The 16,169-nt window shown below is 48.1% G+C and overlaps 1 protein-coding gene across 2 annotated transcripts in view; it reads right to left on the bottom strand.

Moving 5' to 3' along the window:
- LOC106748527 (neurogenic locus Notch protein) overlaps positions 1–16,169 on the bottom strand; it is a 256,282-nt gene that overhangs the window by 80,821 nt on the left and 159,292 nt on the right. For both annotated transcript variants that reach the window (XM_014627172.1, XM_014627173.1), the window contains 2 exons: positions 12,565–12,921; positions 9,363–9,518 (listed from right to left, as the gene is read on the bottom strand). In XM_014627172.1, the coding sequence (XP_014482658.1) occupies positions 9,363–9,518; positions 12,565–12,921 (513 nt within the window). The remainder of the gene's footprint in view (positions 1–9,362; positions 9,519–12,564; positions 12,922–16,169) is intronic.

Below are 16,169 nucleotides of genomic sequence, written 5' to 3'. Positions count from 1 at the left end.
GGAAAAGAAAGAAAGATATTTCAGGGGAAAGACAGTCCGCGAGTTCTTTGCGGATATCTGGGTGACGATTGGGTAGAGCGATTCCTTTAGTTGATAATGCAAAAAGATAGACGAAGCGACATTTTTTTCGATAAGATACTCGAGTTGATTAAGAGCTATCGTAGTTAATGTTCCCGAAGTTCCGGTGTCGTCATCTGCTTATAGTATGGCAACTCAAGAATACCGGCAAAATATAAACGAGATTATCTATACGACACGGGGTATGCCACCGGGACTCTTTCTGGTGATATCGACATTGTTGAGGTTGCCAAATTCCGGTGTAACAATAAGCCTTTGTTTAGCCGGTAGATAGCAAAGCAGAGTTCACGGTTTCCGAGATCGTTTCAGCGCAGCACGAAAACGAACGCGGGGAGACGAGGAGGAAACGATCATAAGGGCAGATTTCGTTGCACTTTATCGTATTTGCATTCGCACGCATTAATCGGATCGTCGCTACGATTTTTTGATAGGCGGAAGAAGCAACGGATTTTCGTTAATTCATTGTTCGCGGATCAGAAAACCAAATTTTATATGTAAACTCCGAGAGATCAAATGATAGAAAAAATATAATATACACAAATAAATAAATAAAATACATATTAATAATATGACATACGTGAAATATACGCAATAAAAATAATAAAAATTTCTGATGTCTCGCTAACAGGAATAAATTTAGAAAAAAAAAGAGACAGACGTTACAAGTAATGTTTGCCAGGTCGGCTGAAGAAAATCCTTAATAAGGATTCTTTACTCTTGCGATCCACATTCAAGAAGTGTCAAAAATTCCCCGACATCCTGTCGACCGTCACCCCTTCGCGCGATGAAGGACTTCAGGCGTTTCGACCCTGCTCAGAGCACCGACGATGTAACTCAACACCGGACGACAACGAAGACGACGCGGCGGCGGCTGACCACCTCGTTTGCGGTGAGCTCTCGCTGCGAGTGGTCCGACATTTTCAGAAATCCGGCGCAAATATTTATAAATCGGGAGAAAGAAAAGAAGGCAGTCGCCAGACGACGGTGATCTAGGCTGGGTGAATTATTCGGAAGAAAAGATCACACCGGCGGCGGCGGCGGCGAGAAACGAAAAAGTCTCACCGCGAGAAACGAGATCTACCCCGGCGAATATTCGTATTTACAGATGCGCGAGATCGGTCTTTCACGCACAGCTTACAGGAACGCGAGAATATTTCTTACACCGCGTATCTTTTACGCAAATATCGAGAATCACAGGCTTGGATTAACATAGCGCGGATTTTAATGCGACCGCTCTCGGTTTATAGCCGCTCCGCGAGCGCGGAGGAGCGTTGCGCAAGTTGCTCGGAAGAAAAAGAGGGAAAAAATGTAAGGATTTCGTCGTCGAGCATTAATTAAACTGTCCGTGTAACACGTGGTCACACATTAAGAGGGTGGCGACTTCGCCGACGACGAGGGTAGCTCCAATTATATCGAAATCCGCTTCGCTCCGCGACTTAATAAACCTGCCGATTAAATGAGCCCCTCTCTCTCTCTCTCTCTCCGTTCGACGAGATTCCTCTCGCAAAACTGGAATAATTAAAGGACGATCGCGTCGAGGGCGGCGCAAAGAAGAGGGGGAGTCCTGATTTCCCTGATTTAGCGCGGTAGTCTCTCGAGAAGGCCGCTATCTCGACTTATCACGGAACAGCCGCGCGGAGGGCATTAAGAGATCTCCTACGGCCTCGCCGCGAGTCGCGCACCTTCGTTCGTTCGTTCGTTCGAGCGCAGCTCTTAAGTTATTATTCCAAGTACAAGCGCGGCCGCGGGCGTGCGTCCGAGGGTGGCGATAAGTGCACGTTTCCGATGGAAAAAGAAAAAAAGAAGAGAGAGAGAAGGAGATAAAGCGAGAAGGAAAGTAAGTAAGTGAGCGAGAGAAGAAAAATGAACGGATCGCGAAAACGACGCGGCCACCGCTTCCAACCGATCCCGTCGAAAGATCCGCCTTGACGCCGCAGAACAGCCGATAATTATGCCCGGTGGCCATTAATAAACTAATCCTCGGGGATTTCTTAGCGGCCATCGGGAGCAGAGTGCCCTGTCGCTTTATCAGCCTTCAGAATCTCCAAGTGCCCAGGGCAATCGTCAGAGGAAGAGACGGATGATGGGGAGATGGCGATGGGAGAGGGAGGGGAGGTGTGCGGCCGATCTACAGGGTTTAATGACTTGTAGTATCAAACGGCCGGGAGGAGAAAAAAGGGGGATAAATGAGATGAGGTGGGTCCGAAGTCCCGGCTAATCACCGGCGGTATTAACGCGCGTGCGGGCGCGCACGTAGTGCACGAAGAATGCGGCGAAAATCACGTTTGGTTCGGTAAGCGCTCACGACGACCACGATCTAAGGACGGTGGAGAAGTGCATGATGGCGTATCGAGCGTTAATGAATTCACTTGTTTTCGAAGACAGTTTTTGAACGAATGACATCTGCGGGCCGCATACTACGGACTTGTTTGGAATTGATCGGAATCGTTTAATTATTCTCTGTAAAATACAAGGGAAAATCTAGAAGATAAACGAATGATTCGGAATTCATTCCGAACCAAGTCCCATAATAGGCGTCCTGAGCCGCGTAAATCTTAACCCGAATGCATAACTTCGATTTCAGTCGGAGATTAAATCAAGTATTGTAGAATGCGTTGCTGGAAACCCTCTTTGAGGGATCACGTAGAATGAACATTCCTATCGAGTGATTCTTACGCTTGAAAATTAAATCCAAGAGATACAGCTAAAATAGGCAGAATCCGAGATTAGATAGTAAGAAAAATATTCTCGATAACTAATCTGGAAAATACCTTATTTATAAGACGATATGGTTATTCGACGAAGCAATTTCGTAATTGTTTCCAGCAGCGATACACACACATACACGTGCGCGCAAGATGCGCTCTTCGTTTTCTCGTGAGGAATGTTCTCAGGGCGACCATTTTTCGAGGAGCCAAGAACGGAAGCGATAAATCGATAATAACGACGCGACTTGATCGCGAGTCCACGGGCGAAAACTGAAGAACATGCGGGTAACCGGGCCTTATGGCCAAAGGGTAGTTCGCCCTTCATCATCGTCGACACGAACGTGACAGAGAGCCATGTGCGCGGCGGTACGGTAATTTACCGATAATTTCTCGAATCGCGCGTACTTCGTCGCGATGAATAATCGTACGCCCCCGAAGCAAAGAGAGAGAAAGAGAAGCGGCCGTTCGCGAGCGGTCTTCTCCGCGGAGGAGAGAGGAGCTATCTTTGAGTAATGCCTTCCTAATTACGACGGCCGTGCAAAGCGCGGAACGCTGCGACGAGGACGACAACGTCCGCCGAAGAGGACACCGAACCGGTCATCATCCGCGCTCGTCCCTAATTCATCGTTCGTTCGCAGCCTTTGTGGGCGTACAAAAAATTTCTAACGGTCGAAATCAAACGTCTGGCACATTTCGAAAGCGAGGAACGGTGGGCAAAACGCCACCCGGCTGGAGAACAAACCGGTGGCGTGGATGATAAATGACACCGGCGCACGCGATACCGTATTTTTAACGTCTATCCCGAAAACTTGCGCGCCACCGAGTTTCGAGCAGGAGCAACGAAAAATAGTCCGCGTTGCGAAATAGTACGTATGAAAAGAGAACCGAACGCGGGCGCTCAAGAATATTCTCACGTACGATCGCGACTTGAGCTCACGTACCTTCGTGGCCGTTACAAATGGATTACGGACGGACATTTCGGATCGCGTAATTGCCAATGCGATGTCTAATTATCGCGAGTCGACGAGTATCACCTGCGCGCGGAGTTCACGCGGAGGTGCGCGCGCGGTAATGAACGAGCGAGGCGAACGAGCCGATTGTTAACGCTCACCACCGAAATCCAATTAATTCCGTGACGGTTGATTAACGAACACGCGGCTACTAATGCGAGGAGGATATCCGCCGCGTGCGCGCAACGCGTCTCGGCCGGACCGCGGTGGGGGCGAGCCCAGGGAAGGCCCGCGGACACAAAAGACGTGCTTTTGATTATTAATGAAGTGTCTTTGTCCGGAACGAAACGTATTAACCGGCCGTGCATGTACGACCGGCGCTCTGCGTGTTTATTATGGCGCATCGCGCGAGAGGGAGAAACAGAAAAGAAGAGAGAGAGAGAGAACGACGGGGGGATTTACTCCGTGCGGTTTCCAGATGCTCCACCTCGTCTCCTTTCTCTCCGCAGTTTAAACGAGTTCGCATTCCTATCGCCGGTCCAGCTGCGATCCGCGGCCGATAGTCGGTTTAACCGTGATCGCGGCGATTCGCGCGATATCCCGCGATGCATCCCGCCTAATCCGCCTTCATCTCTTCCGCGTTCTCGCTCGCTTCGCGGATACACCGAATCGGAGAGACGTTCGTTTCGATGGGCGCGATTCGCTTCCGAGATGTTGGGCTACTTTAAACCTCGAAAATGAATCTCGTTGGAAATCTTGAGAAATTCGCGTAAATCGTCAGCTCGGCATCTAACGATACTTTCGCAAAAGAACGACGAGAATAATTCGTGTCAAGCCATCTTTTCCCCCAATGCCACTTCAAAGATCGATTCCACAGAGTGAAGATATGAATATGTGGTGCGCCAACGCTGGTGTTCCTTCTCGAGGTGCGACCGCCCGATAAAAATATACATCAGGGAGGTCTCTTACATTATTAAATTCTATTGCTAAAATATAAAGAAAAAATCTTATGTGCAAAAACAGGTTAAAACGTCTCGAAAGATACCGATTCTATTTATCTGCCCCCTCCCTCTTTCTATCTTTCTGCTTTTCTCTCTCTCTCTCTTTCTGTTAGTGACGACGGTTGAAAACAGAACGAAGCACGATTCCGATCCGCGCTGCGAATCGAAACCTCGCAGATGATATCGGTAGATAAAGCTTACACGCCGCGTGTGCGCAAGAGGGGAAACCGCCGAGGTGTGTGGCTCCATGCCGCGCTCGATTCTCGGCCGGACTATTAATTAACCCGCGACTACTGCCTGTCCACTGGTTAATTACAAACCCATTACCTACGCGTATTACGTACTTATGCCGCCGAACGGCCGCTTAATCTACTGGTAACGAGAAAAATACGAAATAGAAGGGGATTATAATGATATCGGGCCGTTACATCGTTATTCATCGAGACATTATGAATTCCGAAGAATCCACGAAAACTTAACGAGAAAATAATACATTTGCGGATAGAAAAAAAAAGCCTATACATATTCGTTCATCGACGGAACGATGACAACGGAATCGATGATCGCGTTTCCGATTTTGCATACTACTGATTGCTGCGACGCACCATCTGGTGAGCAAATACACACGTACACACGGGTATGAAAGTTCGATGCGTGAAACGATCGGGCCGAAAAAGAGACTCGATAAATTCCCGCGCGGCCATTAATTATCACCGCAGAATTATTAATAATCGCCGGCGTCTTGACAGTGGGACTCCCTCGCGATACATCACGCGGGACCCTCCAATCATAGGTCACATATCACATTCGTTCGGCGCCGAGGAAGAAAGAGAGAAAGAGAGAGGCGGGTGCGCGAGAGAAGAGGAACGACTTGCGAATGACAAGTTTGCCCGCAGCTACGCGATCGAGGAAGGAATGAGAGAGAGAAAATTGGGTACATCGCGGCGCGCCATTAAGAATCGTTGCTCCCCGCGGACGTTCACGCGCGCGACGGCTGTGTGTGTGCGTGTGAATATATATGTAAACGGACCGACACGTCACCTCGGGCGATAAATAACGATAAACGCCGAGATCCCGCGAGATCTAGATCGCGCGTCGGCGATTGTCGTCGCGCGCTTTCGGCGGCGGCGACTGTGCGCGATATCCATCGTCATTCCGCGCGGCTTCACGGCACGTTAAATCACCGAAGGGTGGTGTGACGAATCGCGAAAATTATACGTTCCATTATCGCGCCGTGTGACAGAAAATCTGTGTCACTTTGGACACCTTTGCTGAATATTAAATTATGGGAGTGTGTAACGAACCTGATAAATTATGCATTCCGCCATCGCGCTGTGTGCAACGTATAAACGTCCACGTCACCCCGGAATATTTTTGCGGAATATTGAATTACGGAACGCGTAACCGACCGGTAATATTCGAATTACACGCTGAGATAATTTAAATTGTGATAAACAAATAATTAATGGAAAAAAGAGGGGGAAGGGAGGGAGAGTTCGGATGAATATTTCGTAATTTCAGGTGGAACACACACCCTTCGGACAATCATCTGAGAAAACCGCGGCGGCTAATTTTCATTATTACACTGTACTGTTACGAGCTCATAACATATGTTGATTAAAACTGCCGGACAGGCGATATATCGATCAACGTGGCTCGATGACGAGAAGGACGACGGGACGGCGCGTGATGAGAGAAAGGGAGAGGAGAGGACCCGGCACGATAAATAACGCGGCGCGGATCCAGCGCCGAATTAATCGATCGTAATCGATCGATCGCCGTCCGCCAATCTGCCCCGTGTGGGTTTTCAATTTGCTCGGACCGTGGGGGCCTCCGTACACTCGGAACGCGCACATTAATCCCGCGATTACTATACCTCGAGGCCCCGAGAGCCACGAGCGCGGATCTTGCCGTTATCTCGTCTGAAAAATCTCTCGCGCGCGCGATATCGATCCCGACGCGTTTCTTCCACGATCGTTCTCCGACGAGAACTCCGGCCAGCGGTATCCTTATTATCTCACGATGATCGTAGTGACCGAGATTAAGATCACGTTGACGTGCGTTGATGCGTGATACTTTCCTCGAATGATTTATATTTTCACACATCGCGCGTATCTGTTGGATATTTTTTCATATTTTATTACATAAAATTGAAAGAGAAGGGAAGAAAGTACACGAGTGGTCGCATTGGCGCATCCGTGCGTTGTCATATTTCCATCAAGGTGATATCTATATAATTTACTTTTCTAGACTTCTCCAATATAATATTGTGATATTGATTCGCGTGAGACCGCTCGAATCGCGAGTTTCATGTTGGAGTGAGATTTAGAGAAGAAATGCCGATTGTCATGCTACACGTGACGCTTGAAATTCTCTCCACGAGCGTCAGCCGTAATATTCTAATTCACGGGAATTCCGACTATGAATTGTGACAAATCCTGATCCGACTCTATTCTGTCTTGGAAGTTCTTTTCTCACAGTCTCGAAGCTATTTTTCAGCGCGAGACGTCCGCGACATTCGTATCATCAATTCGCCATTAAGTACGCCTAAGCGCGCTACGGTGATCCTTCGGAGCGATGGAACGTAATGATGATCACTCCCACCGGAACTCGTTTTTGCCGGCTCGATCGCCGGCAAGAGTTGATCGATGATGGACAAAAATCGAGAGACGTATGGCGATCGCCGTGATCGCGACGTGAAATTCGGCTCCCGTTTTTAGTTACAGCACCATTAGCGATGCTAACGAAGAATACCCTTCTGGACTCGCCGTTCTTTCTCTCTCGCTCCATCTTTCTTTTTTTCCTCAGAGAGAAAGGAAGAGAGAGAGAGAGAGAGAGCCATTCGCGTGTCCTCGATTGGCTCGCAATTACCATACTGCCCACGCTGATGCAGCGATGTTAACACGCACAGGTCGCGCGAGGTGGAGGGACACACAACCGCGCAAACATACGTGATCAGAGGGAAATATTACAGAGCGCGATGACCCCTTCAAGAGTGTCGTTGGAGCGGCCGTTATCGCCTCGTCGAAACTCTTCCGACCGCAATGACGAATTAATTGCGCGAAATAAACATCTCGAGTAGAAGCGAACGGACAAAGAGAGGTCAATCCATATTTTGCAATCGCGCTCTTTAGACATTTAAACAATTTTTCTCTTTTCTCGTCTTCCTTCCCCCACCGAATACATAGCTATCTCGATTTAATTCACGTTTATAATATACTGCCGCAGTTGACATAATAAAGAACGAACTTCGCAACGGCCCGCAGTACCCGCGACACCGAGTCGAATGTCTCTCTTATTTATGTTCATTTATACTTACGTTTATTTTCGATAACGTGGCAAGTATTGCTTCCCGAAGCGCGCGTCGTCGTGAATCCGATTAAGACGGCGTTTAATTTGAATAATTCGCGTCGCCGCTCATGACTTTATCGCCGTTTAGCCTCGCGTAATATCCGAAGGCACGCTTCACGCCGTCGAGGATTCCCTCTATCGCCGCCCGTGAAGCAAGCATCGGCGATCGTATTTTTCGAGCCGGATGTATGACGCGCGCAAGGATAAGACGCGATTTGCCGCCTCAACGATTCCCTGAATTTTCCTTGACTGTCACTCGAGAGGCCCGCGATTTATTATTTTCCGCGAGCGACTTTAATACGTGAACTGGTCTCGCCGCACCGTGCGATAACATCTATCCGATAGCTATCCCCCCCCTCCCCCCTCGTGCGATTTTTCTCAGCCGATTGCGAACGGTCGACCGGCATTTCTGCGTTCTTGAATCGAGCCCGTCATTAATAACTATGCCGACCAGCCGGAGTAGCCACCGCGAGAGAGGCTCATTACTTTCGATTTGAACGGAGATTACTTTCGAAACGGATTATAATAGCGGCCGAAACGGACGCGGACTAACGGCCGGTCTGAGAGCCGATCTTCAAAATCAACCGCCGCATTAAGCGGTCGATACTATACAGCGACAGTCAATTAGGTACTTCATTTGGCCGAATTTATCCCCGGATTGGCCGGTCATTACGCGAAGCTTATAATCCGTTGAAATTCCCCACTTTGAATAAAAGCGGTCGCTTAATCACTCACGATCCCGTTAAATTCGAAGGTCCACGGAAGTATGGATAATCGAACGTACAACCGGAGTTGCGTGCTCCCGAATATAGATAAGAATGATGAAAGCAACGCAAGGAATATTTCATAGGAAGCACATACAATACTTAAAAAAGTCACATGATCACATCGAACAAATAAATCTACCGAATGTTTATGTAACTTGAATAAAATATGAAACGAAATAGCCACGAAATAAATGTCTAGCAAATATACTGATAAAAGTATCTAACATTTTTGTCGAATATCTATAATACAAATATCCGAAGAAGTGATCGTCTAATTGTTTCGAGCAACGTGGGGAACGTCAATGAAAGAGAAAAAGAATGAAGGAAAAATGGAAAATTCTTTTCGAAGTAAAATCGCATTAGAAAAAACAAGTTAATTACAGACAAAACACAATTGTAGATATGTCGAGATTCGTATCGACGACTCTCGTAAAATATATCGTAAACATTTTCGAGAACATGAACCGTTAAAGCGTGCACACATGCAAGTCGAGAAATAAGACTCACCTTGCTCGCACTCGTCAATGTCTTCGGAGCAATCCAGTCCTTTGTATCCGGTGGCGCAGGAGCAGGTGAAGGAGCCGTTGATAGGGCTGGTGTCGCAGATCGCGCCCTCGTGACACGGATTCGACGTGCAGGCGTCGTCGAGATGGCAGAGGAGTCCTGCGACACAAAACCAACAGTTCTTTTTTCTTTCATTTTTCACACGACATTACACACATGGTGTAGAATTACACCACTCGTCCCAAATAACTCCGATAGCTCATATAAAAATGTTGCACGAACGAATCTTTGTACGACGCAAATTACGAGTTGTGCTCCTTCGATGCGCGACGACCGACTGACATTCGACAACAAGATGCATACAAGACAACAAATTCTGATAATTATGAACTAATGCAACAGTTGACACAGAAATTTTGAACTAATCTATTGATTTTAGTACAACGCGAGTTGCCTCTTCACGCGCAGCGACCGACTGACTTTCAATAACAAGGCGCGCGCACGCGCGCGCGCAGGAAAAAACAACACGCACAATTCGACCGTCATGTTTACGTATATCATTGTCCTACGCTCTAATACAACATAATCCATTTATTACGGATATCACACTAATACACATGCCATGATTAAATTAATAATAATACTGCAATGAATATATGAAAATATTTCAACTCGCCGTTTACTCAGGAACGAATAATTGTGTGCGAATTTTTATTTGTCTATTACCGTTTTTAACGCGAAAAATATCCTATAAATCATCCTTGTATCAAATAGTCGGAATTTTTCTCTCGATGCGTAATAAATAGAATGTAAAATCAATATAAAATTTGGCCGCGATGCACTTCGCAGTGTTCTGTAAAATCTTTCTATTATCGTCCATCAGCACGATAACAATCACGGTCGGTACGAAGCATATGGAATTATCGAACGCACGTACCCTCTTCTCGACTTCCTTCGACCCGCGCAACAAATTATGCGGCCGTACAAATTATTGCAAGGCGAGTTGAGGAAATTGCCGGCATCGTAAACTCGGAAGGACAATATAAAATTGAGAAAGCTACGCCGGGGGACGTAATTTTCCTTGGGAAGCGGCTCGCGTGTGTCGAAGCGAACTTTTCTTTATGAGGCCCGATAACGGTACCGGAGTCCCCGGGATATTCATATATAAACCAGAGTAAGTGCATGCAGATGCACGAGCATGCACCCGCGAGTAACTGTAACTATATCTCTAACGCGAACTCTGAAAGTACGCCCGAAGGCGCGAGCGAAAAGGACCATTACGCGTTCGTGTACCGCAGGTCCGTTATAACTTCTGCGAACTTTTCTTCCCTGAACCCTAAAAAGACAGTAGTCTACTCGCAAAATAATATGCTCCGATTCTCGATTCTGAAGCGGATGATATCCAACGACGATTGAATTCGCAATTGAAGTGATTTCCCACGAACGACTATAACATCGCGTTGTTATGCTTTATAGTGCGTAAGAGAAATTCGTCCAAAAAAATTTCACACTCATCGTCTCGGCGAGAGTATAATAGAGCACGCAGTACGCCAACGCGCACACTTGTGTATCTTCGTGAGATTGGACCGTGTGAAGTTTGCAAGCTTGGATTTTTATCACGTCTCTGTATACTCTAACACTCAGTAAGGCGAAAATCATTTTTCAATTACCCTAACATAATCTTAGCCCTTAAATGCATAGTGTTGCAAATTTGCAACATATTTATTTTTCCTCTTTGTCGAGATCAAAGGCACACCTAAACATGGAAGACCAAATTCTTCTTTAGAACGAAATATACAATCCAAAAGGCACAAAGGCAATGCTCAACATATGCCTCAGATTTTTTTTAATATTTTTCTCATTTTCTGTGACTACCTATGAACTTAAAAAATAATAATTCAGTAATAAAAAAAAATTCATGCATTTAACGGTTAATTAAATAATTTTTGTTCAATTTTAATTTTGATTTATATCTAACAAGAAAACGAATGAATAATAATAACCTCCCACGAGAAGTACCTCAGTACCCACATCGCACTTCACGATTCTGTGAATCGATGGGATCGCCGCTGGTCGACATAAAAGCCCGATTCCGGGGAATCGCGACGCGGTCTATCTGGCGGTGCGAAGAGAGAAAAAGAGAGATAGAGAAAGAGAGAGAGAGAGAGAGAGAGGCAGAGAGGAATATACCTGTATTTGGTGATTGCCGGCGGATCGATCTGAAAACGACCCACCTCGCGGCTGTTCTCCCGAGCGGCCGGCGATGGAAGGAGAGTAAGGACAGAAACTCGTTTCCAGTCGCCAAGGTCGATACACGGCGAAGCCAGGGCGTCCCGGGAGTCCTCGGAATCTCGAGATTCCGAAGGACCCGTTCTCTACGTAGCTCTCGTAGTAGGCGCGTCGTACTGGGCGCACGTGTGCAGATGCACCTGCCGATGCATCTCGCGAGCCGCCGCCGCGAGTCGCGAGTCTTGTTCCCGACCATACTCGGCGTCGAGTTAATCACCCCACGGATACGCGACCTCGCAGAAACGAACCGGAGGAGGAGGCGTTGCGTATGTCTGTCTGCCTCTCTCTCTCTCTCTCTCTCTCTCGAAAAAGGAGCATTTCAGGCTTCCGTCATATTTTTTCCAGCGATATTATGCGCGCGCCGATAAAGACCGCGCCGGAATTGGACGTAACGAGCAGGCGGGATCGCCGCGGAGAAACGCGCGACTGATACCGGTAATGAAATGTGCCCCGGATAAGAGGACGCTCTCGAGGAAGGCTCTCACATCAGTAAACCGGTATCGGATCTTCCTGCACAGCTAACAGCTATGCTCGCGTTTGTAATGATTTTAACTGACATTAAATTACTTGGACCGATAGGATTCGGAAAATCAATCTTCTCATGATTGGAATCACCGTGTAATTAATATTCAATTTATCGCGAATTTTCTCGGCAAAAATTTACACATTTTTTTTAGCGAACCTCGTGAATTTTTATCACGAGGTTCTCAGTTTTTATCGTCGCCACGATGATCTCACCGATGATCCGAAATTTCTCGCGACCGTCCGAAAGAAATATAATCAGAATAAACGCGCGTTGGATAGAGAAATGGCGAGGAATATTCGGATTTTGCTTTCAGAACGACTTGAGAAAGTCGTCCTTGGCGCATTTTCCGATCCGTTCACATTCGGATAACACAAGTCTGAAGTCGCTTACCGGTCTTTCCGTACGTGCACTGGCAATAGAAGCTGCCGACGCGGTCGATGCAAGTAGCACCGTTGAAGCAGGCCGCACCTGCACAGTCATCGATGTTGACGCTGCAATCGGGCCCGGTCCAGCCGTTCACGCATATGCACGAGTAACTGCCGTGCGAATTCGTGCACGTAGCGCCGTTGTGGCACAAGGACGGCCGCACGGAGCACTCGTCCACGTCCAGCTCGCATTGCGTGCCGGTGAAGGCCGGCGGACACAGGCAGGAGTACTCGTTCACCCGGTCCATGCAAGTGGCACCATTCTGACAGAGGTTGCCCGGACAGTCGTCGATGTTCTCCTCGCAGTGCTCCCCTCGGAATCCTGGAACACAAGAGATCGCAGGCGTACATTAATTCGTGCCCTTCTTAGCGTTAGTCGCAGCAATGACGGACGTTGATTTCAAACGGTGCGCCGCGTGCATAAATTTGTAATTCATTAAATCACTATGATAATTAGAAATCGGCGTCAATATATACTATTTTGTCACCGTTAATGTGAATTGATTTTAGCGATAAGAACGCGACCGCACATTAATTAATATTAATTCCATACAGCAGCGTTACTCGCGGATGATGTAATAAACGACGGGAGCAAACAGTTGATTACAAAAATCTCAGAGCAAGTTTCATAAATAAGTTATGTAGTCGTTATATATTACACCGCGGTCTTATTAACGTAAATTATAATAATTGTAATAATAAAGGTTGAGAGATAATGGCAAGGCGATGCGATTCACCACGGCGTCGTTATCGAGGTGATTAAACCGCCCTCCGTTGGGCCGCTGCAATTCACGATCGCCTCTAATTCTCTAATTCGTTTTTATTACTCGGCCGCTACGGCGCAGTGCCGGTCGAGCGCGCATTTGCATGGCTACGAACAGGTAATCACGGCGCGATTAATAATCAGGAGCGCGAATCGGAGCGGCGATATTTTCCAATTCGCGTTCAACCGGAGGAGGAGAGGGAAGGGAAGGGGGACCGAGCGGACGACGACGAGGAGAAAGAGGAAAAAAGATGGCGCGCGATCGTTACAGCGCATCGGCACGATGATGATCGCGCGGCGGTTATAAAGAGAACTCATTACCGCAACACGCCGGACCGGCGCGAGCGAGCGCGTCGTCGTGCGTGTTCGCCGGCGTGAAAAATCGAAAACGGCGGATCGACGCGCCGCCGCTCGTATCGAAGCGACGCGCGTCGCTCGGTCGGTTTTATCCGGCACAAACTACGAGCTGACGAGAAGAAGAAGAGATCGGCGGCCTGAAGACAAGCCGGCGGAGGGTGCGAAGGGACGCATCGACATGGGCTCCGACGGCCGTGAAATCGCCGGCGGCGACGAGGAAGCTACGACAGATTCCTTCCGACGCCGCGGCGAAGAAACGCTGAACAAACAGCGGCGGAAACGACCGGCTATGTGTCGCCTCGTGCGCCAACTTTTTGCCGGACGGGGAACGCGAAACGCGCAGTTCCGGCGCGAGCAAGTTGGCGCGTGGAATGATACCGCCTGTTTTTTCGCGACGACAGAAGCAATGGGTGTTCTTCCTTGTTCGCGAGAATCGCTCGGGCGATCGAGAGGCCTCTCGTTGGCTAGTTGGTTAATTCTAGAGCGCGCGACCCTATGTTGCTGCCGCGATGCCATGTCGTCGGGTAGGAACTCGAGTTTCTGGACATGCAGAACCGCCCAGTCGACGTGCCCTTGAACCTCGACGAGAGAGGCGAGGAGCGAGAGGGAGAAAGACGGACGGATGGAAATCGGCGGATCGGCCGAATCGACGTTGCATGACGCTCGATTATCCGCTCATCATGGAGCTTTCTTCTCTTCTTCATCGCACTCATTTTCTGCTCCCGTTGAACCCGGGCAAAACAAACATTCGGATGGACGGCGAATGGATTCGCGACGGTTCGTCGCGATCTCGAAAGACTCGATTACGCTTATCTCGTTGCGCTACTGCGAGCTCTCTTCTCTCTCGTTCCGATTAAATGTTCGTGCCTGGAAATTTACATTTTGCGTCTCCAAGCCGTCTCGGACGATCCGCGATTCGCGATAGAAATAGTTGCGGAACTATCTGAGCGAAGACGCGGGCGAGCAGAACTACAATGTTCTTTTCGAATTTCTTCGAGTGAAATTCCACTAGAAAAGCAGATTCACAGCCGAGTCGCTCGAAGTTGAATGATCTTTCACTCTTTTCTTCTGTGGAATGAACTCTTCCGCCCTGAATCGTCGAGTAGAAATGTTCGAAATGTGAAAAATCGTTCGAAATTGAAGAGTTAACATAACGTACTCCGTAGCCGCGGAAACAAACTCAATTCTAACAAATCCAATTTTTCACTCTAATCAATCGACTCATGCGACTGCAAGTGGCACGAGTATCATTATCACGTTGAAATATCTTTCACATACTTTGAGCGAGATTTCACTCGGAGAAATTGCGCAACGTAAAAAAATGCAAGTGGAATTCAGTCCCCCGAATTCCGTCGCGGAGCAGAGATCGTCCGAAGGGCGCGTCTCGGATTTCATTTTTAATTAAGACGTCTACATGCCGGGCGTTCGTCGGGGATGAAGTTCGCACACGCGAAAGCGGTGCCGCGGACGCCGATCGCTCGATCTCCGAGCCGCCACGAAAGCTTCGATAACGAGAACGTGGAGGAACAAACGAGCACGGCGCGCGGACACACTGGCAGATAAGACGCTGCCGTAATTAAGCGGCGATAGGGAACGGCGATCGTTGCCTCCCGACGTCCCTTGTACACGCAAAGGGACATCAAGGCGAACGAGACCGCGAGCAGAAAACCGAGCGCGATATCGTCGGGGCTAATAGCATCGCCGGCAATTACTATCGACAACGTGTCGCGCCAGGTGTCGATATTATTTCGCGATATCAATTATTCGCGCGCGTCGTATCATTCGTTTACGCGCCGTGCCGTGTTGCTAGACGGCTAGCGCACCGCGATACCGCGCCAATTACTGCCAAGAACATCGGCGTCGTGAGCGTTTATCAGCGAAATCAATAATTTGTTTATCGCTTTATCCATCGCGAAGCCTCATCCGGCGCTGAATCGCATCGACGAGTCGGAATCGCTTTAATTGCTAATCTCAGCGACGCAACGAACGAGTTCTTATCTCCTAACTCTGCATTTGTTATCGAAGCAACGAATAATAACATGATCGTAAACATAAAATTATTTACACTTGTTTGAATTTCTTCCTTCGGCTCCTCTCTCTTTTCTCTCTCAGGGTGCTGTTATAAATAAACACTTATTAACCGTTACGATAAAGCGATGATTGTTAAAGAGCGGACGCGCCGAGCGTGTTGATAAATTTTCAATTCCACCGCTCGCTGCAAGTCGTCGCGAATAATTGCGCGACCAATGCCGATCGGCAACGGAAGCGCGCGCGTGCATCCTCTATGTACGCGCACAGATAAATCTATTATAGCAAGGCAAATACGCGTGGTCGGATTAGAGCGAACGCGAGTGTTCGCCACAAACTGAACGATTATGCGCGGGATAAAACGCCACGAGGAAATCCGGGTATGCTCTTCCCTTCGTGAACGTCGGTCGATATAAGAAGCA

This window comes from Dinoponera quadriceps, unplaced genomic scaffold (genome assembly GCF_001313825.1).
Source record: "Dinoponera quadriceps isolate SergipeBrazil2010 unplaced genomic scaffold, ASM131382v1 scaffold2872, whole genome shotgun sequence".
Lineage (NCBI taxonomy): Eukaryota > Metazoa > Arthropoda > Insecta > Hymenoptera > Formicidae > Dinoponera > Dinoponera quadriceps.
This window is presented reverse-complemented; position numbering and strand designations above follow the sequence as displayed.